This window comes from Eublepharis macularius, chromosome 2 (assembly GCF_028583425.1).
Source record: "Eublepharis macularius isolate TG4126 chromosome 2, MPM_Emac_v1.0, whole genome shotgun sequence".
In the NCBI taxonomy this organism is placed as follows: domain Eukaryota; kingdom Metazoa; phylum Chordata; class Lepidosauria; order Squamata; family Eublepharidae; genus Eublepharis; species Eublepharis macularius.
In genome coordinates, this window is record NC_072791.1 from 141163185 (window position 1) to 141189014 (window position 25830).

Genomic DNA, 25830 nt, shown 5'->3' on the forward strand with positions numbered 1-25830 from the left:
GTGGAAGGAGGAAGGAAAAGTAAAGGCCTTTGTACACTGTAATTCTCTGAATTAATTTAGTAGCAGCTACAGTCCAAAGAAATGTTACATTTGCATGCCTTGCTAAGCTCAAGTAATTTATTTGGTAAATCAGCAGACTTGTTTGCTGATTAACATTTTGATTTCTACATTCACAATGTAATTTTATTATGTGACCATTAAAAGTCAAAGTAGGGGGGGGGAAGTAGTTTAGACACATACAAATGTATAGAAAAAGAGCTTAGGTACAAGGTCAGTAATGGCTAAAGTATGATCTTGTTCATTGGTTTGTATACCACCTTTATCTGTGGGAATACAGGATATACATGTGTAGACAATCAATGCCATGTGCTCATCCTAATCTATGGAACTATGCATCTGCTGTAACTGAGTTAAGTCACACATACTTCTAGCGCAAAGTGATTAACATATTCAGATTAGATAGCACTGATCAACCGGAGAGGGAGGGGCACATCTTTTCATGATGGGCCAGATTTTGTGCTTATAATACTTTACACTGCTGCTTTGAAAAGGTAAGGTTCATTGAGATGAACACAGCAGCGCCAATTTAATCCTTTCATGTTCTGTTTCAACATCAGCTCATCCATGTGTTTCATATGAGCATGGACTCCAGCTCAGTCATATATTGCTCATATACATGCATTGCATACAGGGGCTGTTGCATAGTACAAAAGCCTTTAAAAGTTATGGCGGAATGAGGCTGTGTTGCACATGGGAAGCAACATGTTTAAACAGACCTATGCACTCAAATTAATAAGATGGTAGGCCTGTTTACAAGATTTTCAGTTTTAATAGTATAAGCTGTTTGCTACCTAAAGTGCTTGTGTGTGTGTGTGTGTGTGTGTGTGTGTGTGTGTGTGTGTGTGTGTGTGTGTGTGTGTGAATGAAAGAGAGAGAGAGAACACATGTAGACATGGGCACAAACGGGGGGAAAACCCCGAACACCCTGTTCAATGTTTGGTGCCATCCACGAACAACTAACATGGACGAACATGAACTGTTCCCGGACATGTTCGTTGTTCATTGTTCGTGGGGGCCAGAAGCACCCCCACCCCCAAAACCCCCACCATTTAGCCCCCCTCCCCTCAAACCCACTTACCTGGCCCTTTAAAGATCCCTTTAAACTATCAGCTGGCAGGGGGGGAATTCCCCCTGCTGACTGCCAGCTGATAGTTTAAAGAGCCCAGAGAGCAGTCGCACAGCCAGGCTGCCTGCCCAGTGTGAGAGAGGTGGGGAGATTCTCCCTGTCCCACTCGCACCCGGGAGAATCTTCCCAATGTCCAATACCCACCAAATTTGCAGGGGATATAGTCCTCACTATCCTCTGAAGACCCCCCCCCCAGTTTCAGAGAGATTGTACCCCGAGAAAGGCATGATCCATGGCTCTCCCCCCTTTAGTCGTCACTATCCTCTGAAGACCCCCCCCAGTTTCAGAGAGATTGCACCCCAGGAAAGGCATGATCCATGGCTCTCCCCCTTTAGTCCTCACTGTCCTCTGAAGACCCACTAAATTTCAGAGAGATTGCACCCCGGGAAAGGCATGATCCATGGCTCTCCCCCTTTAGTCCTCACTGTCCTCTGAAGACCCACTAAATTTCAGAGAGATTGCACCCCGGGAAAGGCATGATCCATGGCTCTCCCCCTTTAGTCCTCACTGTCCTCTGAAGACATCCCCCCCCCCGTTTCAGAGAGATTGCACCCCAGGAAATGCATGATCGATGTGTCCCCTCCCCTTTGCTGTCATTTTCTCTTCACAGTGGAAAAAAGGGGACTGCCTGTTCAAAGGCAGCTACTTTGAGGGGTTACAAACTGACCTTCCCAATGTCCAATACCCACCAAATTTGCAGGGGACATAGTCCTCACTGTCCTCCGAAGATCCCCCCCCCCCCAGTTTCAGAGAGATTGCACCCCGGAAAAGGCATGATCCATGTGTCCCCCCCATTTGCTGTCATTTTCTGTTCACAGTGGCAAAACCAGAACTGCCTGTTGGAAGGCAGCTACTTCGAGGGGTTACAAACTGACCTTCCCAATGTCCAATACCCACCAAATTTTCAGGGGGCATAGTCCTCACTGTCCTCTGAAGACCCCCCCCCCCAAGTTTCAGAGAGATTGCACCCCAAGAAAGGCATGATGCATGGGTCTTCCCCTTTGTTGTCATTTTCTCTTCACAGTGGCAAAAACGGGACTCTCTGCTGGAAATACTTTGAAGGGTTAAAGCCAGAAGGAGTTCAGACAGAGTTCAGTCCCTCCCTCTCCGGTTTCCAAGGGGATTGATTGCAGCAGGCTCCAGACTGTTGCTGCTGAAGGCAAACGGACAAGGCTTTTAAAGACCATTTGTTCGTTTAGGATGGGGCCTCCCGAACAGCTTGCTCGCGAACAGCAGATTGGGCTGTTTGTGGGTTTTTTCTGTTCGTAATGCTGTTCATGCCCATGTCTACACACATGCATTTGATTATTACGTTTAAAACTTAGCATGCTTGAAAGCATTTTAAAAAAGAATTACATCCACTCAAGGAAATCTTATTTCCGAAAGGCCTCTGAGTACCCAGGTGCTGTAAGACTTATAATGAAGACTGCGTTTATCCCTTTTGTTTCTTTCTGTTGCCTCAAGCCTTTTACTGTGTTGCTTCCTCTGTCACTCAAAACAGTTCTCTTCACCTAATCAAATCTAGTGTCAAATCCATAACAAAAATTTCCTAAACCTTCCATACCCTACTCTTTCTGCATATCTAGTACCAGTTGAATTTTCTTCCTTATTATTCCCATGTATATTCTTTTGCATCCATTTTGTCTCATTTAGATACTGAATCCTTGAAAAGGGGATTTTACCACTTTTTAGATTTATACAACATTCAGACTGTTGATTTTGCTAAGCATATATTAGGTGATAGTTATAGCAATAACTTTTCAAATAGGTTTTTATAACACCTTATAAAGATGCATATTGTCAAAAGTTCAATTTGACTTTCAGGAGCTAACCGCGTGACACTACAGGACTCCAACATTCTTCAGCCAATGGGGTTGACAGTGTTGGGAAATCATCTATACTGGATTGACCGTCAGCAGCAAATGATAGAAAGAGTTGAAAAAACCAATGGATACAGGAGGACCCGAATACAAGGTCGAATTGCACACCTGACAGGCATCCATGCAGTGGAAGACATTGATATGGAGGAATTCTGTAAGTTTATTATTTCAGTTTTCTCCAGTATTCATTTAAAATGTTTTTCTGTGAATATGTGGGTCTTTTTGCAGAAGATTGAGTAAGCTTGTGAAGTCATTTCAAATCATTTGGAGTTTTAGCTGTTGTTATTTGTATGTGACATTTTGCATATTTATATCATCCTCATCAATTTATTTCAATACAGAATCAGCTATGGAGAGACAGCATAATAAAGTAAGAAATAAAAGAATAATAGAATTAAAAAAACAATAAAAAAGAATAGGAAGAGCACATGCAGTGCGACGAGCACAGAACAGTGGGCGCAGATTGTGGGGAGGGACAGAGAGATGATACCTTCCTCTGACAAGGAAATAAGTTATTGATGCTTAATCAACCACTTGCGTATCCCACATGCCCAAAGGCAAAATGTGGCAACTTTGTTAGTTATCTGCTGGGGAAAGTCTGCAAGAAGGAAGGAAACAATGTTGTACAGATCTTCCTGGTAGAGTTCACAAGATTGGAGCTATATAGTGAGATTGGATGTCATTGTAGAATGAGCAGAACATGTTCAGAACATGGAGAAAAGTAGAGCAGAACATGTTCAGTAGACTCTACTTTTCCTGTATGGCATGGGCAGAGCTGCTGAGGGAGTAGAACACGATGGTAACTGCCTTCCAGGACGGCTTGAAGGTAAAGCATTGAAGCGTGCAAGGGTAAAGGATCTCTGTTATTTCGAGATTTCAAAGGATTTAAGATAATCTACTGGTTGGAAGCATTTGGCATGCTGCAGAATAACTAGATATTTCTGTATCTGTGCCCTATCTGATTGTGGGCCTTATTCCCAGAGCCACTATTTAATTGTTTTGCTTTTTGGTACCCATGATGCAATAAAGCTTGGGGAGAAAGACCATGTTCCTGGAGTTTCCCCTCAGTTGCTCTTTGACAGATTGAGCGGCGACTGTCATCAAGAATCAAACATGCTAGACCAACCAGATTGAAGATAAGTTTTAGCCAATAGATGGATATGAGTAGCCACATGTGAGTCTCCATGGGGATCAGCCCAGTCTCTAATCTAAGGAGGGCATTCGGGATACACCGTGGACTCCAAGGATCTTTTGTAAGAACTTGGATTGTACTGCTTCCAGTGAGCTCCTCTCTTTGTAGATACAGAGCTGGGAGCCATATAAGAGCTGAGCTATAACCTTTCCGTGGAAGACCTTGATTGCTACAGGAATAAAGGAGGAACCTTTCGTGAAGTAGAATTGTTGAATGGCAGAGGATGCTCTGTGGGCAGTCTCTGTGGCGTACGATGCCTTAGCTCTCCAGTGTCCAGATGCCTGGAAGATTATGCCAAGATATTTAAAGATTTGGGTTTGTTCAATGTTATGGCCCTCTGTTTGCCATCTATGGGTTTAATGTTCTTGGAGGAAGATGAGGACTTTTGTTTTTTGGTAGTTTGTCGTAAGCTGCTCTCCTGAGGCTCACTTGTGAGGTAGGATGACAGTAGGATAAGATAGGATGATAGTATCAGCTGCGTATAGTAAGGCAGGAATCGTTTTGTCAGCAGACTTTGGTGAATGGAAGCTTGGATTGCTTTGATGTTGCGCAAAGGAGTTGATATAGTAGCTGAAAAGTAGAGGGGCCATGATACAACCCAGCTTGACTCCTCTGTCAAGTGGAATCTTATTGGAGAGATGGCCTTGAGGACTGCATCTTACTTTTAGAAAGTTTCTCATTAGATCATACTTGATTATTTATATGTTGTTCATAGAAGATGATCTTGATTGGTTTATTTTGTTTACGATCAGTGCCAAGAATCACTAATACACAGCCACAGCAGTCCCAGAAAAATGGGAGATACATCAAATTTCCAAAATATAAAACATGAAACACAGAGCACATAAAATTTAAAGTATACATTAAGACGTTAAAATGTTAAAATGCATCATAAAATTTAAAATACACATTAAATGCTAAAATACACATTAATATAACTAAAAAGGAGGCAGGACAAATCTCTATGTAAAACCTTATTGCTTGCTGCGAAAGTTTATCACATAAACACCAAACTTGGCTATAAGCCTAGTAATAGTTAAATTTTCATCTCAAAAATTTCTCCAAGCATAAATTTTACCTGGAAGAGTTATCGGTCTATCGAGAAGGGGAGAAATGATCTTGTCTCTTGATTCCTTGTAAAAGGAGCAGCGAAAGAAGACATTCTAACCATTCTACTTCACTCATAGTGCAAGGGCAAAATCTCTCTGCATACAGGATCTTTTTATGTCTCCTTTATAAGCTGATCTTATAAGTGTGTGATAGATTTTTATGTTAATGAAATATGCTAGGTTGCATGTGAGTTAGTATTTCCATGACCAGAAATCATACACAGTGCCATGTAAAAGGGTGTAGAGAAGATGCCCAGATGTTTTGTTGAGCTTATGTGGTGGATCACTGAAACTTTCCTGGGATTTCATAAAGATAAAAATAATAATGTGTGAAGCTTCAAACAGATTTCCAGATTCCTGTAGAAAATAATGGGGATTTCCTCATAGTGAATAATGAAGCCAAATATATTTGGAATTCCAAACACGATACCAAAATCTAGATTGGTTTTGTATGCCGCATAAGAGGATTTTTGAACTTGTGAACCGAAATGCAGTCACTTGCTTCTAAATGATAGAGATCCAAAAATTCTCTGTTAGTTCAGCTGCCTGCCATAAGGAAGTATCAGTGTTCTGCATTAGTCTGCAAAAGATAATTCCACAAATTATCCTATAATACCACACTAATCAAAGTCTTTAGCACAGGCACCACCACAAATTAGGCTGTGGGGTTTCACTACCAAGACAGGACATCTTCTATAAAAAAGTAAATATATGTTGATCAGTCTTGTAACTAAAACACATAGTAGATCCTGGTTTTACATACTTCATTCCTATGCATATGGACCACTAGATCTGGCAATCTAGTTCTCATGCATAGCAAAAAGATTTTCTAATATATTTCAGGCCACCATTATATTACATGGCAAATATCACTCCACTTAAAATTAACAAAAGAACTGATCCCTTGTTAAGGGAGAATTATTATTTTAAAAACAAGGCAATACTTGTGCATTTATACATTCTTGAAAAGAATTGTTTGAGCATGGAAAAGCACAGATTTGTCCTTTAAAGCAGAACTTCTGTTATACTAGGTCACTTTGCTAAAACTCATCATCTGTTTCATGTCTTCTAGACTTCAGTGACCTGTGCAGTGGCGTCTTGAAGATGCTTGCTAAATGTTGAATGTTAACAGCAAAAAGTGTGCATGACCAAAATGAGAATAGCGAAGTACTGATTTTTCTGGGCTAAATGCTTGAGTTTTCAGGTGAAGGGCAAAAATATAACTGTTTTAGTTGTATGTAGGGGTGTGCAATTTGGCTTGGGAATACTGAATATATACCCAAAATAATTATTTAGAATTATTCTGATATATCTGGATATATATGGCATACTCAGATGTATTTGAATAAACCAATATTTATATTACTGAATTATGCAGACATCTTCAGGAATATCCAGGAATCGCATTTTAAAGGTTGCAGCAGGTTGTCCGTTCCCCCATTTTTTGACAGGCTTCCAAGGCAACAAGAGGAGTGGGAAAGAAGGCAGCATTATTGTGTGCATCTGTATCAGTGTTGGGTTCTTCCTGGCATCTTTGAGTGACACTGGTTCTGTTAGATTTGAAACTGTGTCCTTTGCTTCAGTTTGGTTCTGCTGGGATTCTCTGGTTTGACATAGTTCTGCAAAAAAATATTTTTTGGCTCCACACGCTTTGTAATATGTTTCCCCCTTCAGTAAAATTCTCCCTTACTTGCTGTTATCCAGGAATGTGTCTATCTTTTGATCACAAGTGCTCTTGGGCTCAGTCCAAGAGAGGATGTGAGCAAGTAATAGAAGTAGCTATATTTGGAGGCCTGGAGCCTTATGCCTTGCATCTATGTGTGTTTGAAAGGAAGTCCCATGGTTTCAGAAGTGATTACTTCCAAGTAAATGCACATAGAAGTGTAGCATAATAGCATAATCGTATGCATTTTTATTCAAAATTAAGGTACTTTTAAGTCAGTGGTATCTTGTATACATGTGCATTAGGATTGCAGCATGAGATCTGGAATATATCCTGTTTTTATCTTGTCCAGTCATTGGTCTTGTACACTTGAATATGCCATATGTACCTCTGTCTATCACATTCATGTTTCCATTAAGTTAACCAAAGAGGTTATTCAGGGCTTTTTTACTGGGGAAAGAAGTGGGGGAACTCTTACTCGGGGCAACTCCCAGCAGGAGATGGTGTCCCTGTCACCACATGCATGCGCGTGCAAAGTGCGCGTGCACTCCCGGGACCACACAATGATGTCACTTCTGGGAAGTGGCATTGCACACGGTGCAGCCATCCACCCTGAGGGAAAGAAAGAGCAAGGAAGGGAAGGAAAGACATAGAAAGAGGGAGGGAGGGAGGGAAGAAGTAAGAGAAAGAAAGAAGGAAAGAGGAAGAAAGGAAGGAGGGAAGAAAGGAAAGAGGGAGGGAGGGAGGGAGGGAAGAAGTAAGAGAAAGAAAGAAGGAAAGAGGAAGAAAGGAAGGAGGGAGGGAGGGGAAGACTGAAAGAAGAAAGAGAAAAGAAGGAAGGGAAAGAAGGAAAGACAGCTGAAGTTTAAAGCCTGTTTGGGGCTTCCCCTGACCAGCTGAAGAGTGGGGGTTAAAGGGCTCCTTTCCCTTGCAAGCTGATCAGGGCCACCTGAACATGTGACTACTTTGCATTGCTGCTGGAATGCCATTCCGTGCGTTCCGGCCATAAAAAAGGCCTGGGGTTATTGACTTCTTAATGGCTGTGAACATTAGTTGCTTAACCATGGTTCAATCCTGTCACTATAAAGAGAATATATAAATTTCTAGGGTTTGTGTGTGTGCATGCACACCCTTCTAATGTCAATAAATCTGAAATCTTTCGAAATGAGAACAAGTGCCTGAATACTTCAGGTTTTGTGCTTAACACTGTAGCTGAAGCTTATTTGCTTGTTGTAAATTATGGTTTAGGTAGGCTTAATGTGCAGTTGTCAAAGTAGTGCTTCTATTGTTGGAACGCTGCAAATTCCTGTCAATATTTAGTCTTTTGGTGCTACACCTCTGAAGATGCCAGCCACAGCTGCTGGCGAAACGTCAGGAACTACAATGCCAAGACCACGGCAATACAGCCCGGAAAACCCACAACAACCATCAATATTTAGTCACTTTGAAAATGCTGTTCTTCTCCCCTGTTTCTTTGCTATACAGAGGAACAAGTGTGGACCTACAAGGACTTGTAGGGGCATCTCCCCTTCCCCCACTTCTCCCACTATGTCCTCTTTTCCTTTCTTGTCCCCCATACCCTCTTCCCCATTTTCCACTTTCCTTTTCTTCTTCTCGCCCATCTTTGTAAGCCCCTCTACACTTTTCCCCCCTTCTCCCTTGGGTATCCTCTCCTGTATGGCCCACTTGTGTGGTTCTGGCCAAGCTGGGCCACTTGCATGGTGGGGAACCTGCAAGGATTTGCTGGGGGTTCTTCACTTTTCCTGTATCCCCTTCCCCACACTATTTCCTCTTTCCCTCCTCCTGGCAGCCTCCATGTGCTCACCTCTCGCTACGTTCTTCTCCAAACCCACTAAACAACTTATCTGTTATCTGCCCCCATCTTCATCAATATTTCTTTACTTCATTTACATACTGCCTTTCTCCACAATGGGGACCCAAAACAGCTTATATCATTCTCCTTACCTCCATATTATCCTCAGAACAAACTTGAGAGGTGGGTTGGGCTGAGTGTATAACTGGATCAATGTCACCCAGTGAGCTTCCACAGCAGAATGCAGATTCAAAACTGTGTCTCTTGGATCCTACTCTGAAACTCTAAACATACACTATACTGGCTTTAGTTGGGAAGGGGGCTGCTGTTGAACAGCAGCAAACAGCCATGCCTGGGTGAGTCATGCAAGTCATGTCGTATCAAGTTGCCTATTGGTTGCTTCTAGACCTGGCCCCAGTGAGTCCTCCCACAAAGGCCAAAACAACCCTGGAAAGGGCGCTGCCCCCCTCCCCCTGCCTTTTACTGACAGAAACCAAGATTGGAATACTGGCTGAACTGTTATTGTTGTCTATCAGCAGCCACTGAAGTTATCTGCTTAAAGCTACATGTGTTCCTTTTATCATTTGGGATTTTTAACCCCCCCAGTGTAATTTTTTTTTAAGATTTCAGATTTTTTTCTGCAAACCTGGGGCATTTTTTAAGTGTGTAGGAAGATCTCTCTTGTCTATTCATGGCTCTAGTTTCTAGATTTAAGTATTGTCAGATCAGGGCCACTTGGCTATTAATATATAAGATATTTAGAATGAGTAATACTAATATCTGGCATAGCTACTCAGTAGTCTTTCTTCTGTACCATTAGGATTTTCAGTGTTCATGTAGCTCCTTAAAAATGTAAATAGCAAACACCTGCAAGTAACACACCCTATGCCATCAGCTGCATAGACACTAAAACTTTTTTTCCCTCCAGGATTACTATTTGCAGTTCTGGTGCATATCTCCTTTGAGAGTGGTTTGTTCATTTCTGACAAACATGATCAGGGCTCTCCCATAAGGCACACCGACGCACACACTTGTGGATGTAGAATCTCCTTGTGCTAGATTTGTGCTGACACAAGTATAGTGCTAAAAGGAAAATCTAGACTCTTTGATTGTCTATAAATATAAAAACACACCCTTGTGTTAAATTTTTTGCACAGTGGGATTGGGCTAAAATAGCTGATTCTTAAGTTGCCCCTAATTTTTATGGTTGCTATAGAGTTTTTGTTTCATAATATTTTATTCTTTTGCACATTGACATTCTGGCTTCCAAAAGAGTTGAGTAAAATACTATTCCAAGATTGTTCAAACTATAGCCTGTATGTTTCCACTGAAACCATCTCTGAGTAGGCTATGAAGAGTCTTAGGGCATGCCCTCACATGGGTTTTATCATGATGATCCTCCTAGTCCAGATGACAGACTGCAAGAGTAATGGGTTGCAGAGTCAACATAAAAGAATGCTGCATAAACACCGCACATAATGTTTCCTTATTTGTGCTAAAGTACTAAGCCAACAGTACAGAAAGTACTAATATGAATGTTCATAGAGTAGCTTAAAAAGGAATTATCTCTCACACTGTCTCTACTTCAGGCACTCCTACTGTGAGACCCTTCCTCTTAACTCAGTGATGTGATTTATTTTACTACTAAAAAAAGCAGTTCCTGAACAATGAATTGTTATACAAAAACAGCTCTAACTTCTAAAATAATGTTTAGTTTTCCTCCTTTTGTTTGGTGAACTACTACCTTTGTTTCTACCCAGAACCTTGTGATCATGGTGCGGCAATATGATGAAATGCCTTTAAAAGGACTTTGGAGTACAATTGTCTGAAGTTTTACTGTATTGTGCTCTGAAATATGATAGTTATGATAGAATTCTTCCCCCTAAATTAAAGCAAGCAAAACATATTTCCCGTTTTATATACAGCTGCACACCCATGTTCTCGAGATAATGGTGGATGTTCACACATCTGTATAGCAAAGGGAGATGGAACTCCGAGGTGCTCTTGCCCAGTTCACTTAGTACTTCTGCAGAACCTCTTAACATGTGGAGGTAAGTAAACTAAGCAAAAGATTTTTATATGTAACGTTAGAAATTCAAAGGTTTTCTTGGTTTCAGTATGCAAGCTTATCTGTGTTTGTATTGTAGACATTATGCTGTCTTAAGATAGTCTTCCATGACCAATATATGTGCACTTCAATATTGTCTACTCAACTAACTCCTAAGGGAAACTTCATACAAACAGGTTTAGCTATGATAACACAATGCATAATTGGCTCCTTGTTATCTTCGTTACAGCGCTAGAAGAAAAGTATTTATGCGTATATTGTGTTAACAACTGTCTTTGAATTATATGGGAAGCCTCAGACCTTTTTCATAAACTGCTTTTGCACTTATATATCTATTACTTAGGATGTGTCATAAAAGAACAAGGTAGCAAAACTGTAGTAGTGGTTAGGGAGAAAATTTCCATTTCAGTTCGAGGTCGGGTGGGGGACGGGATGTCCAGAATAATTCCATTCCATTACTTTTTGTTCCAGCTGGGACAGAGTTTTGTCCCATTGTACTCTCATTAGCCACCCGTGCGCAAATGCATGCTGTTCTTTTCAGGGCATGGGGAAACAAGGCTCTTGGGCAGCTGATTTTGTATATGATTTCACAAAAATTGCACAGAGCACAGTCTTCCCTCTAAACCATCAACCCACCATTTGCACACTGTTTATTTCAAGGGAGGGAGATGAGGAAATGAGGCTCTATTAGTGCTTAACCAAAACTGCATTGTCCAAAACTCCATTGATCCAATGAGTTTCTCCTCAACCACATGAAAACTTACACAACAGTGGGCCCCAAAGATGGCAAGTATTGGAAGGCACGCACAATGCCAGAAAACTTACTGGCAAAGCAGTGCTGGCATGGCACACTGATTACACAGAAGCAGGAGAGTAGTCCGTTGCCAAACAGCACTGTGCAGCAAAAAAAAAAAAAAATTGCTTCTTTATGATAGCAAAGCCATCATTTAGAGTGTTCCAACTACTTTGTCAGACTGCACAGGGAAGCCATTGAAATTCACAAGCATAAGCAAAACTTCAATAGGAAAGAAGAAACCTTAAGAATGAACAGAGCATGGTTTCCAGTTCTGAAAAACACCAGGCTAACAAAACACTCTACACCCGACAATAGCTCTGCGGAGAAGATTAGCACATCAAGCACCAATCCATATGCAAAAGAACCTCCTCAGGATACAGTGAAGCCTCCCGCCATTAGCATTCCACACCCTGGGAAACTCTTACAGGATGACTCAGCTCAACCCCACCCCTCCTGAGTAGATATAAATGACCTGCCAACACCTTTTCCACACTGTGACACTGAGAGATCTCTGTCTTTTGGTGCTACACCTCTGAAGATGCCAGCCACAGCTGCTGGCGAAACGTCAGGAACTACAATGCCAAGACCACGGCAATACAGCCCGGAAAACCCACAACAACCATCGTTCTCCGGCCGTGAAAGCCTTCAACAATACATCAGTTTAGATTCTCCTAGACAAAGGGTTTATAGGGGAAATTCCTCCCTCCACTGCAGGTGGCATGTTTTCTTCATATATAGGATAGGCAAACAATCTATCTATACCAGCCTTTACTGAACCAGTTTGTGTCCACAAAAAAGTTTTGTATGGTTTCAGTAAAGGATATTCTTCCCCTCTTGAGAACTTTTTGGTTTGCAACCATAGATTTTCAGATGTATATTTCATTTAAAAAGTAAGTCCAGAAAGTTCCTTCATTTTCACTCTGGACAACATGCTGTTCGTCTGTCCCAGGGGTTTTCACAAAGGATTTAAGCAGTAATCATTGCCTATCTCAGGAAACAGGGGTGCAACATATTCCTTTATCTATATGAATGACTGGTTACGGCTCCAGCCAGACAACTGCTGTCCTCGCTCTTGAGTCTGATCCTTCTCACTCTTCAGGATCTAGGCCTTCAGCTGAACCATGAGAAATCAGTCCTCACTCCAAGATCACATAACTTTGGTTGGTGTTTCCCTTAATTTGATCTAGGTGTGCCGCTATCCTTCCGAGGACAGGATCACCAACATATTGGTAGCAGTAACTTAGCTGCCCTGTCTTGCCACATTCAATGTTATTAAAATGTCCAAAGATTGTTAGGTTTTATGGCATCAACAACATTCATAATCCTGTTTGCTAAAATAAGACTCAGGCCACTATAGAATTGGTTCATAAGAGTCTTCTTTCCCCATCTCCATAATTCAAGAAAGGGGCTCTTTATTCCCAGGCCAGTTCTCAAGTTTCTGATCCAGTAGACTGTCCAGGAAAATTTGTTGGCAGAATTCCCATTTGACCTTCACCAGATGCATCTTTCCCTGTTTGCAGATGCTTCCTTCTCAGGGTAGGGAGCCCACTGCAACAAGGTTCAGCTGGTTGGGGTACAGTCTCCCCACAAATCCACTCTTCACACCAATGTTTTAGGGCATATCTTACTGCCCTGAGCTTTGTCAGTTTGCCTCCAGTTGGTGAGCAGGAAAAATATGCAGGCCTGTATTGACAGCATCATAGCAATTGACTATATCTATAGGAAGGGGTGACAGTTTCCCTGTATTTATGCCATGAGGATTCCTTGATATGGGAATTGGCCATCTACCACAATGTGGTGGTCATGTTTTCATAGTTAGGTGTTCTCCGGATTTGAAAAATTAATTTAGGGGTTCCTCCATGGAAAAAAGGTTGAGAAACACTGCTTTAGACATTAAGCGAACCCTCTCTTTCTATTTGCAAAGAACAGAACCATTTATGAAGGATAAAACCCTTTATTGCTTTGGGAGGAGAGACCAAGAAAGGTTGTAGAGTTTCTGCCCAGACAATATCTTGCTGGATTGTGTTCATTTGTAAATGCTATGCAGAGGCCACTAGGGCTTCCACTTCTGCTTTCTGGAGTGGATCCTCTCTGCAGGACATTTGCAGATTAGCCACTTGGTCTGCACCATTTATGTTCATCAAGCTCTACACTGTTGTGTGGACTCTAGGGGTGATTCTGCATGAGGCAAAGCAGTCCTCCAAAGTCTATTTTGTTAAGAGCTTCATGCCTTCCTGTTCTGATAAGTTAGCTCACCCTTCTCTCATGTGACATTGCACAGAAGACACAACAATAACAGCACAGCTGCCCTTACCTGTAACTGATGTTTCAGTGGTTTTCTGTGCAAGCACACATTCTTCCTTCCATCCCCACTGTGAGGTCTCTGTGAAGATCCTCTTTCCAGCAGACGCTTCAATGACTGGAGGAAAGGAGGAGCTGTCCCATCCTTTATATAGGCACTGTTGGTGAGAACTGCACTAAAGGGTGGGAAAGCCCCTTGTGGTGTCAGAGGAGTTTTTGGAACATCTGCGGTAGGCTTGTGCATGCACAGTTCTCATGTGTGTCTGCAAAGAAGACATTTGATGAACATCAATTACAGGTAAGTGTAACCATGTATTCCCTGTTTAAAACTGCTTATTCTCTTGAAAGACTGTAAACTAAATGCATGCTTTCCCTTCCCATCCTCAGAACCTCCAACATGTTCTCCAGACCAGTTCACATGTGCAACTGGGGAGATAGACTGTATCCCTATGGCATGGCGATGTGATGGATTCTCTGAATGCGATGATCGGAGTGATGAGGATAGCTGTCCAATATGCTCAGCAGCCCAGTTTCAGTGTGAGAAAGGGCAGTGCATTGATGCTCGGTTAAGATGTAATGGAGAAATAGACTGCCAGGATAAATCCGATGAAGCAGACTGTGATAGTAAGATCAATTATTTTAATCTTATGGAGTAGATGGTAGAAAATGACTAATGGCATTTCCAGACACTGCTGGGATCAGTGACTGCAAGGGGTAAACACAAAGTGCAAATAGAAATATCTTATTCAAAAATCAAAAAGAGTCCAGTAGCACCTTTAAGACTAACCAATTTTATTGTAGCATAAGCTTTCGAGAATCAAGTTCTCTTCGTCAGTAGATGCAGAGGAGTTAGCCGTGTTAGTCTGTGGTAGCAAAATCAAAAAGAGTCCAGTAGCACCTTTAAGACTAACCAATTTTATTGTAGCATAAGCTTTCGAGAATCAAATTCTCTTCGTCAGTAGATGCAGAGGAGTTAGCCGTGTTAGTCTGTGGTAGCAAAATCAAAAAGAGTCCAGTAGCACCTTTAAGACTAACCAATTTTATTGTAGCATAAGCTTTCGAGAACTTGATTCTCGAAAGCTTATGCTACAATAAAATTGGTTAGTCTTAAAGGTGCTACTGGACTCTTTTTGATTTTGCTACCACAGATTGACACGGCTAACTCCTCTGCTTATTCAAAAAGTTCTTATTAGAGCTGATGTTGCTGTCTTGTCACAGCAATAGTTCCGCCTTCTACCATGATCCTTCTACCATGTTGTGGGTTGGGTGAATGATATTCTTGATTCAGCACTCATACACAAATTCATTCATTTGAAAGTGCTGTAAGAGCACCCAAATGAGCCATTGATTCTTCCCTACCCTTAACCAAAATGTGCTTTTCAGAGACCTCCTGAGATATGAAAAGAACTGGAAGGATTCTGTCTTCTCTGTTTCTTGTGGGGTCATGTTGTAATCAGCAGGGATCATTTCGTAGAAAAAGAGCTGCAGGAACTCATTAGCATAACTCATTAGCATATGCCACACCCCTTAATCGAGCTGAAATGGCTGGGATTTGGCTGCTGCCAGTCGGGGGAGTGTTCCCCCACCAGGCAGTGGCCTGATCAGGGCCCTTTTAGCTTCAATCCAGGCTGAAACAGGCCCAAAATGGCTCAAAATGGCCATTTTGGGCACATTTTGGCCTGGATCAGGCCCCAAACAGCCCAGATCGGGTCAGTGCTGGGCAGAAGAGGGGTCCCCTGCCATGCACCGAACCAATTCTGGCTGTTTTGGTCCTGATCCTGGCTAAAACGGGCCCCAAATGGATGGCCATTTGGGCCCCGGTTGGGCCCGGATCAGGGCCGAAACAGCTAGGACCAAGTCAGTGCCGGGCAGGGGAGAGTTCACCCACCCGGCACCAACCCGATCCCGGCCGTTCCAAAAGTGGTCATTTGGGGCCTTTCAGGCACAGATCAGGACCAAAACAGCCCAGGTCAGGTCAGGTCAGTGCCGGGTGAGGGAACCCTCCCCTGCCTGGCACTGACCCAGTCCGGGCTGTTTTGGCCCTGATTCGGGCCCAAAAGGGCCGTAAATGACCCTTTGGGGCCCTTTGGGGCCTGGATCGGGGCCAAAACGACCGGGGCTGGGTTGCTGCTGGGCAGGGGAGGCTTCCCCCACCAGGCACCGACCCGATCCAGGCCGTTTCGGCCCCAATCCGGGCCATGTCAGCCCTTATCGGGGCCGAAACAGCCGGGACCGGGTTGGTACTGGGCGGGGGAGGCTTCCCCTGCCCAGCACTGACCTGATCTGGGCCGTTTCAGCCCCAATGCCGGCCAAAATTGGCCATTTTGGACCCGGATCAGGGCCATTTTGGACCCAATCAAGGCTTTAACGGCCCTAAAGTCAGGTGGGCAGGGCCACCTGATTTAGGGGAACTGCTGGAACGCTGTTCAGGTGCGTTCCCCCTCGAATTGAGCCCTGGTAATCAGCATTGCTTTTGGTTGGGTCAGGTACCAAGTGTTCAACTTAACTGGCACTGGTCCTGCTACCTTATTTACTCATAATCAACCAGCCAGAGTTTAGAAATCTTTTTTCCCCCCCTCTCTGGATCTTTAACCACAAACAGATGTAACCCCTTTTTAGGAATACCAATAATTGTGTGAAGTATCTATTCAAAAGCAAATATTCTAAAATTGCAGTCAGAAGAAGTAATTTGATAAAGTTGACTGTAGAAATTGAAGGAGTTGCTCCATTCTTTACCCTCGAGGTGCCTAGCAAAAGGACTTCCGCTGGTCAATTCCTATTGGTTATCCGTTTCATCTATGTCATTGCTCTTGAGTGCAATATAAATTATTGATGCATTACTGAAAACTTTCCTCTTCAGAATTTCGGAAGAGAACAGTTGTTTCCATGCAAATAAAACAAAGTTTATATCACAGCTTTTTGAGAAATTTTAGGCCTTTTTATTTTAAAAAAGTCATCTAACTTCATTTTAATGGTCTTTTCACTATTTGATTTATGCTGAGAATGAAATGTATGTTTTCTTGCAGCCATTTGTCTCCCAAATCAGTTTCGATGTGCCAGTGGACAGTGTATCCTCATAAAACAGCAATGTGACTCATTTCCCGATTGCATTGATGGTTCTGATGAAGTTGCATGTGGTAAGTACCTTCTTTTTGTTGAGTTGTGATTCCATCTAGATACTTATGATTAGTTCCTGAATTTCCCCTTGAAAAATTACCCTTCAACCTGGAAAAATAAACCTGCATTTGTACAATTTAAAGAAGCCAGATTCATGTATGTTCTGGAAAAAAATCAGCAGAGTTAAGATCAACAAACAATGGTGCTTATCTGACCATCTGTGAACTTTGCAAGTAGGACTTTCCTGTTTCTCCCTTCTGTGGCAAACCATTGAGCCTCCTGAAATTTTGTTCTGGGGAGGTCAGTGGACCTTTGGTATTGGCATATGTGGCAAAAGTGATGTCTGCTGTTGGAGGCAAGAATCAGTAGAAAGTCCTATCCCCTCTTCCATAAATACCATTATGTCAGAAGAACTGCATTCTTGGATACATGCCAGAAATCATGCCTGTAATACTTCCCATCCGATATCTGTCAAGTTACTCTCTTTTGCAAGGAGCCAGCAAGCAGATGAGGGAGGCACAACCCCACCCAAAAGCGAGGAGAGAATTTGTTTTACTTGAGGGAGACCCAGTGTTCCCTATAGGGATCTCTCCTGGGTCTCAGAGTTTGACCGTTGAGGCTATCCCTTCGATAGCGACCACAACCTCACAGAAATTACCCCTGGGACCAGTTTTATGCCAGGAGGACCATTAAACAGGGCTGTTTGGTAACATGGGCAATAGCAAGGTTTGCAGGTAAGAATCAAGTCTGTTAAATCATCTCAGGTTTTTTTGTCAGAGCCTTTGGTGGTTTGGTTTCAGTCTGTATTAACTATAAATTCTTAGTGTATTTTGAGTATAAATGCTCCAGTCATAATATGGCCTGCCCAAAATAAGAACAAGCCTGGAGGTGTGGTACTGAAATAATCCCCAAAGGCATAGATTTAAATCGGTTGCAGGGCAAGCTCTAAGGCAAGGGGTCCAGAGCAGAAGAAATACACACACAACTTTGTTGGATGAAAAAACGGGTCACATCTTTATTGGTTACAGAGGAGAAAAGGAACATTGGCTGCATAGGGCACGGATCCCAGCATCGGGTGACCCGTCTGCCAGCCAATGACCCTCTCACCCCTTCAGCCCGCCTGCTGAAGGAAGGACCCTGTGGGATGACGGTTGAGGGGTCCACACTGGGCGGTAGCCTCTGTGTGGGTCCCCCGTCACCTGGAAGCAGGCATGCCCTGGCAGCCCCCCGAGCTGGGCCTGTTGCCGCCATGCCTAGTCCAAGATCCCTTATGGGGATCCCCATCTATGGTGAAACAGTGCCTGCAGGCCCTGTTTCCCCCCCTGAGGGATCGGTGCCCAACGCTCCAAACCGCCAACCCCAAGTTGTGACTTATTTAATACCTTAACAGAGAGACTTTTCCAAGGAGTCTCATTCTTAACAAAGATTTTAACAGTATGCCGTACATTAACAAGGACATCTAACCCTATTCTAATACAGTAAACCAATCCTGACTTAATTTGGACATGAAACAGGTGAGACCAGAAAACCTGGAACAAGAGTGGAGGGTGGGTGGGGTTCGCAGTTCCGGAGCCGACTGGAGGGCTCACATTCCGGCCCCGGCAAAATAGAGTGGGGGAGGACCTGAGGGAAAACTTCTTCCCTCAGGTCCAGCAACGGTCCCCCAATCAAACACCCAGCCAGCCAATAGCTTGGGAGGTAATAGCTTGGCTGGCCAGGAAAGCAACCTCGCGGCTCGCCTTGGAGCCACGCCCAACGGAGTCGGGGCCAGAAGGGGAAGGAGCCGCTTCTGCTCTTACCTCCCATTGCCTGCAAGCCCCGCAAACGCCAGCCCCGGTAAGAACAGGGCCGGGGGCTTATCAGAGAGGCAGAGCTGTTTTTGATTTTAAAAGTTGTAAAAGGTTAGTAACTTAAATTGCAGTAGAAGTCATTTTTTGTGAACAAAAAAATAGATGAAATGAGAAATAAAACTCATCTTCTGTTGATCTTTAATTCACATCTTGGGCTGAAATAATGAACCCAAATTTAAATCCCCACTCATCTGCAAAGTATGCTAGTAAACCACGTTCAGGTCATTGTGTGCATCAAAAAAGTTCTATAAAAGCAGTAATTAACATATTGGTGAATTCTTAGGATTATTTTCTCATGGCCAGCAAGTAGTGTTGTGCTAGTTGGTAACGGTGAGTGAGTACCTCATGTCTTCCTCTCCCCCCCGCCCCACCTCAGTTTACACTGTGCAGTATTTTTACTACTTGCTTGTATGTCATGTTGGTAAGTTTGAGGAATGACTTGTTGACAATAAGGACAAGAAAAGGGTTGATACCATTGAAAATAGGGAAAGGGAATGTTATGGTGATGAATCTTTATAGCTCATTGGGGTAGGGATACTCCTAGTTGCAATAGTAGAGAGCCTATCTAGAAAAAAAGCAGATAGGAACCCTCCCTTTGGGCCAGGGATCCCTGGCATGGTGCCCATAGGTGCTGTGGCACCTGCCAATGCCTTTGGTGCCTTCAAGCTTTTTTAAAAAATGAGTGGGGCCATTGGAAAGCAAGGCTTGTCATTGGCTGCCCTCATTCAGATGAAGTTTTCCACTGGTGGATGAGCAGGACTGCTAAACAACTAGGCTTTTTAAAGTCAGTTTGTGGTCCTCTTCCCTCCTCAGGATTTCCTTCCCAGGAGGTATGAGGAGGGAAATATTCCATTTGGGTCCACCTGCTGAGGCAGTCATTTTGGGGTAGTGCTCTGCCTCCTCAAAGTCCCTAAATTGCCCACAGGCTCCAAAAGGTTGGGGACCCCTGCTTTGGGCAAAGATAAAAGCATTAGAAGGAAGGGCTACTGGATAGAGAAGAAAGGTGAGCTGATTCTGAACCTTCCCATTCTTCTTACTGTGATACTTATGATACAGCCTTTCCCTTTTCTGTCCCGTCCCACCTTTCTCCGTATTCACTGTCTCACAATTGCCATTTTGCTGACAGTGTACAAAATGTCAAAGACTGTCTCTGATTTTAGAGGCCATGAACTGAGCCCACTTCATCTGGTGCAAATTGGAGCATATGGAGGCACAAATTTAATGTTACACATTTATTATTTTTTAATTGTTTAAGCAGCCTTTAATATTGGAAGAGCCAAAGAAAATTAATAAATATGCCACAGACTGGCTTTGAATTTTTTCTAGAGTAATTCACATTAATCTAGGATTTCTTCTTATTTTCTTTTTTTACAGCAAAAAGTAAACTCTCCTCGGAGGAGTCTCAACCCCACAGTAGTGCCATTGGGCCTGTCATTGGTATCATTCTGTCTCTCTTTGTCATGGGAGGAATGTACTTTGTTTGCCAGCGTGTGGTATGTCAGCGCTATGCTGGGCCAAATGGACCTTTTCCACATGAATATGTCAGCGGTACACCTCATGTCCCTTTAAATTTTATTGCTCCAGGAAGTTCTCAACATGGCACTTTCACAGGTAAGTCTCTGCATCTGATTGTTAGTGGTAATATTCCTTGAGTGTGTCTGTTTTCATAACATGTCAAATAGTAGCTTGATGATGGTATATGACTGCTATAATTGCATTGTTTCGATCAGAACATTTCATATTGGGGGAGGGGCATGCTTAGCTAGCAAAGGAAGGGTAACTTTTGAAGCTGAGTGTTTGCTCTTGGATTTCAGAGTTTTGGGTTGAAGTCATGGCTTTGATATACATTCTTTCTAATTGTGATCAAGTCTTTGGTTTTGTTCCTTGGGTATATAATGAGAGTAAGACCATTTTCATTCCTCATGATATAATTGCTCCAATCTAGAGCTATATGAGTGCTTCAGTGTATACCAACACTCCTGTGTCATTCACTTCAGTGACCATGACCCCGATGACTATGGTGTACACATCCTGTTGCATCTATGGAGATGTCCTTTCCTTAGAAGTGAACAGAATCTTCTTTGCATATTTGAACTCCCCATATATATGAAAAGCGAATAGCCATTCTGGTTCTCAAACTTCTAGTCTTTATCCCTGTTCCTTACCTAGCCCATCTCATATTGAGGATAGCAATTCTTTTTTTTTTAACCCTTCCTTAACTTTATATGTTTATTCCACATGTGGAATATATGTCCTGGGAGAGCCTTGCTTACTGAATCTGTGCAATTATTTTGACATAATTCAGTAAAGATATGATAAAGCTTTAAGAATTTTTGTTTATAACCTGGCAATAACTTTTGGGGTTAAGTGGAAGAAACTTTTAGGGCCTTTTGTGCAACCTTTTGTTCTTTTAATGATTGCATTTGTTTCTAAGTTGTTGCCACTGCAGGCATTGTAGAATTCTTTCTTCACAAGACTGCTAATCCATGGTGGTTATTTTTATGCCTTTAAAAATGAGAACAACTTCAAGGCTTTCTCACCTCCCTACAGCACTGCTCTGCAGTTTTGTGAACCCTCTTATTTGTGTTAATTCTTAGGAGCTTCCACATGCTCTATGGGAACACACAGTTAGATACGTTTCGAAAAATGGCTTGGGAATAAACAGCAAGCCAGCTTCTTTCCCTGTCCCCCTACCCACCCAAAACCCTGGACTCTTCCCAAATCCATTTTGTGCCAACAGGACATGACACTTTTATGCTTTAAAAGAAGCTTACAGCAATAGCATACAAAGTTAAAATTTTGTGGAGTGTGTGTGCAGAAGTTCTTTACTTTTATCATTCACGGAACAATTTCATGTAGCAAGGAATTCTGTCTGGCAGCTTAGAAAGATATCCTTTCATCTTTAAGTGAAAACAGAAAAAGACTTTGTATATAAAAAAAGAAAGCTTTTGCATACTGCTTAGGTAATTGACCTGGCTTTGTATGTAAGTGGAACTGTAAATTCTTGATTATGTGTACCTCCCTTCTCTATATAGGTATCTCATGTGGAAAATCTATGATTAGCTCCATGAGCCTCATGGGAGGGAGCAGCGGTGCCCCGCTTTATGACAGAAATCATGTAACCGGGGCCTCCTCTAGTAGCTCATCTAGCACTAAAGCCACTTTCTATCCGCAGGTGAGTTTTGAAAGCACTAAATTCCCCCTTTCCCTGCATATGAATTTAAAAAAACCATGGCTGGTAAAGATGAGCCAGTCAAGATTATTTGGGGCATTGAAGCCTATCACTGCAGACTAGCCTAATACCTATTGATTGTAGTGGCCACTCTCTCCTGCAGTTCACTGAGCCATAATGAAACTGTTGTCTTCAGAACAATCCCAGAAGAGTCAGAATGATCAATCAGCTTGCTAATGAGTAAACAATAGTGTTTTTTGCAGCACATGTTTTTGTTAAGATGATGACCTTTGAGAATATTCTTTTGAATTTTTATGTTCTTGCTCTCCCCCCACCCATTCTTTAAAATGTAATTACTCTGTTCTTTGTGAATTGTTAATGTTACTGACCTGGTGAGACATTTGGTACTTCGTGCTCCCACAGGCTTCGCCAAAGTGAAAAAACAAAGAGAGAGGCCCAGTGGGGGTTGAGTGGGAGCTTCAAAGGTTAAACATTTAATCCACTGTTTGTTTACATTGATTCATCTTGCATCTTTGAGAACTAACTAAAATTCCCTGAACCAAAGTTTCCATAAATAAAAACGGCCATCATAGCACAGAAAACAAGCGCTAGAGAGAGAACTGTGATCCTATTAAGAAAGCATATATTTTACATTGATCAATCCGACCCAAACATTTCTCTGCTGTCTTCGTGATAGGTTTCAGGATCATGCATTAGGCACAGTTGTCCTATCCCCAACCAGTCAAAGCTGTTCTTCAGCAGCTCAGTGTCAAGCTACATATATAGAACTGGGTTTGGGGCCCTGCATCCTGATTCCGTAGCTTTCTTTGGTGACCTTGAGCAATCAAAGCATCTCATGTCATTGTCAAGGTCTGTTCTGTTGAAATCATCCACTACTTTTAATGTACAAGAAGAAGTCAAACAAGTGGACCCAGGTATACTTTCTGCTCTTTAAAAAGTAGGGAAACAGAATTGTATATGATTTCCCTGAAGCATAAACATATCACAGTAGCAAAACCAAAATTTGGAGTAATTAGTAAGGAAATCTTGAAACAGAGAAACGCTGTAAATAAAGTTATCTAAAATTAAGAAATATAAATAGTTACAAAAGTTTAAAGATTTTTTTTAAAAAAACTGTTATAGAATAGAAGGACTTTTAGTATTCCAAAGCAAAGAGAATTTAAGAAGGCATATAAAGCATTGCAGGGCTCTGACACACACAGAATAGATGAAGTAAAGCCCAATTGAAGGAAAAAAGTAGTACAGTGACCATGCTAAAATCCTGAAGGTTTTTAACTGGAGTTTGTCCTTTTTAAAGCTGTCTGGACAAAATATCCCTATTTTAAAAAAGAATATTGGGCAATTAGAATTGCAAGAATACCAGCTCACTGTATAGGCTGACCTGTGCGGGGAACATAGTTGAAGAAAACATGCTTGGCATTCAGAAGGTCCCTGTTAGATGTCCATTTTCTCCTATTAAACAATGGTTCTCTTGTTGCAGGACTGTGAAAAACCTCTGTTGGAGAGTTGCTGCCAGTCATTGTAAATATAAGGCTAGATGGGATACCTTGGGCTGATTGTGTGTATGGCAAGTTCAGATGTTCATAACATGAGAACAGATTATAAAATATTTATTCATATAACAAACCATTGGCAATAAACTAAATTTTCAAACCAGGATTTAGGGCTTGTGTTTCTAGAACATGTAAAACTACTGTACAACATGCTTTTTGGTGTGAACTGGCAGCTCTGTACAGGTGCTGCATGCATGGCAGTTGTGATTTTTGGAGCCCATGGCTATGCAGAATGTAACCGTTTCTTTTTTATCTTTATCTGCAGATTCTGAACCCACCACCTTCACCAGCAACTGATCGCTCGCTGTACAACACAGAAATGTTCTACTCATCAAACATTCCTTCAACAACGAGATCTTACAGGTAGCAAGCTACTAAAATACTTCATCCAAAGTTGATGTCCACAAGCCAACATGAACACATTTAAAAGCATTAGTTTTTTAATTTAAAAATCTCCTTCATTACTGTATTTTGAACTTTTTTTATAATACAGAAAGGCTGCATTTTGAACTAAGGTGATCTTTTGTTAATCAGTCGGTTTAAAATTGCTCTTACTCCAATACTGCTGTTTTGATTTTGAAATTTATAGAATGTTATTGGTAAGGTGATTGTCTGGGATGGGGAATCAAATTCACAGTTTTTCTGTTAACCGAAAATCCTCCGGATATTAGTTTTAAGATATTTATCTTACAGTGCAAACCTTCACAGAGTTACTCCAGCCTAAGCCTGTTGAAATCAGTGGGCTGGAGTAATGCTGTGTAGATCTGCAGAAAGCACATGCTTCAGTCAGTGTTGGAAGGAAGACTATTAATTGTATTTTTTTCTGTTTTCATTTAAAAAAAATTGATTGTAAGTTGCCTTCAGATCCTGAAATGACAAAAAGGTGAGATAAAAACAAATGTAATGTGCATAATTCTCATTGAAGAGCTAGACCAGATTCCAGCATTTCCCCAAACATAAATCTTCTGTGTGAAATAAACAGGCTAACAAATGAAGCTGACTTGCTGCAAGTCAGACTGTTGGGTCATTTGGTGGTGGCGGTGAAAAGTGCCATCAAGTCATAGCCAACGTACAGCAACCTCTGCTGTGGTTTTCAAGGCAAGAGACTAACAGAGGTGATTTACCATTGCCTGCCTCTGCATAGTGACCCTGGTTTTTTTTGGAGGTCTTCCATCCAGTTGCTAACCAAGTCTGAACCTGCTTAGCTTTTGAGATCTGATAAGATTGGACTTGCCTGGGCTATCCAGGTCATTTTTGGGTCATTTAGCCATTGGTATTATCTACTCTCACTGGCAGCAGCTCTCCAGGTTGTCAGGCAAAAAAACCTGGAGAGCTGCTGCCAGTGAGCGTAGAGTAATCTTTCCCTTAGTTTTTCCCTGCGTCTTGCATTTCTTTTTAAAGGGAAATGCCAGGGATTGAGTCTGGCACTCTCTGCTTGCAAAGCAATGGGCCCTTCATGTTACACTTGTATACATTTCAATGCATGAATGTCTGAAATAAATATAATTTGGAGTAGACATTAGGTGGAGAACTCATGGAACGAATAGTTCAATGCCTACAGTGGCTATAGAAGGTCTCCGGCATTATGAATTAACAGCGCCATCATAAGCAGAGTTAATACCCTCCTAAGTGTTAGGCCAGTGTTGTACAAAACTTAGCCTAAAATCAACCAGTTTGCTAACTTCATCCATATGGGGAAATGGCAGAAGCAACTTTTCTCTAATAAGTGGAGGAAAGTAAGAGTATATGTTTGGAGCTTTAAATAAAATAATTCTTTGTATAATTTAAGATGGGGAATCTCAAATACCTTAGCTCACCCTTGGAAGTTGCCAAAGCATGTAGTGATTTCGTGGGTCTTAGACTGAAGTAATTCTGCATAAGATTTCACTGACAAGGATTTTTGGTCCATCTCCTGAGCCCTCTCACTGGCCCAGAATCCCCTAGCATCAAGCATCAGGGTCCTGATGCAAGGGCATAAACCAGCCCCAATACTCCTGCTTGCCTTGTTCACATGAGGGTACTTACAGGACCCTGACAGGTGAGCACACAAGGCATGTAGATGTCTTGTATACGGTAACTGACAGGCTACTTGGCTGAGAATAAACATTT

At 42.1% G+C, this 25830-nt stretch overlaps 1 protein-coding gene across 1 annotated transcript in view; it reads left to right on the top strand.

The window, feature by feature from the left end:
- Nucleotides 1-25830, top strand: part of LRP5 (LDL receptor related protein 5) — a 226208-nt gene that overhangs the window by 194066 nt on the left and 6312 nt on the right. The window contains exons 16-22 of the mRNA XM_054970416.1: nucleotides 3011-3220; nucleotides 10769-10894; nucleotides 14396-14632; nucleotides 17035-17145; nucleotides 20350-20586; nucleotides 22011-22150; nucleotides 23987-24084. Coding sequence (XP_054826391.1) covers nucleotides 3011-3220; nucleotides 10769-10894; nucleotides 14396-14632; nucleotides 17035-17145; nucleotides 20350-20586; nucleotides 22011-22150; nucleotides 23987-24084 — 1159 coding nt within the window. The remainder of the gene's footprint in view (nucleotides 1-3010; nucleotides 3221-10768; nucleotides 10895-14395; nucleotides 14633-17034; nucleotides 17146-20349; nucleotides 20587-22010; nucleotides 22151-23986; nucleotides 24085-25830) is intronic.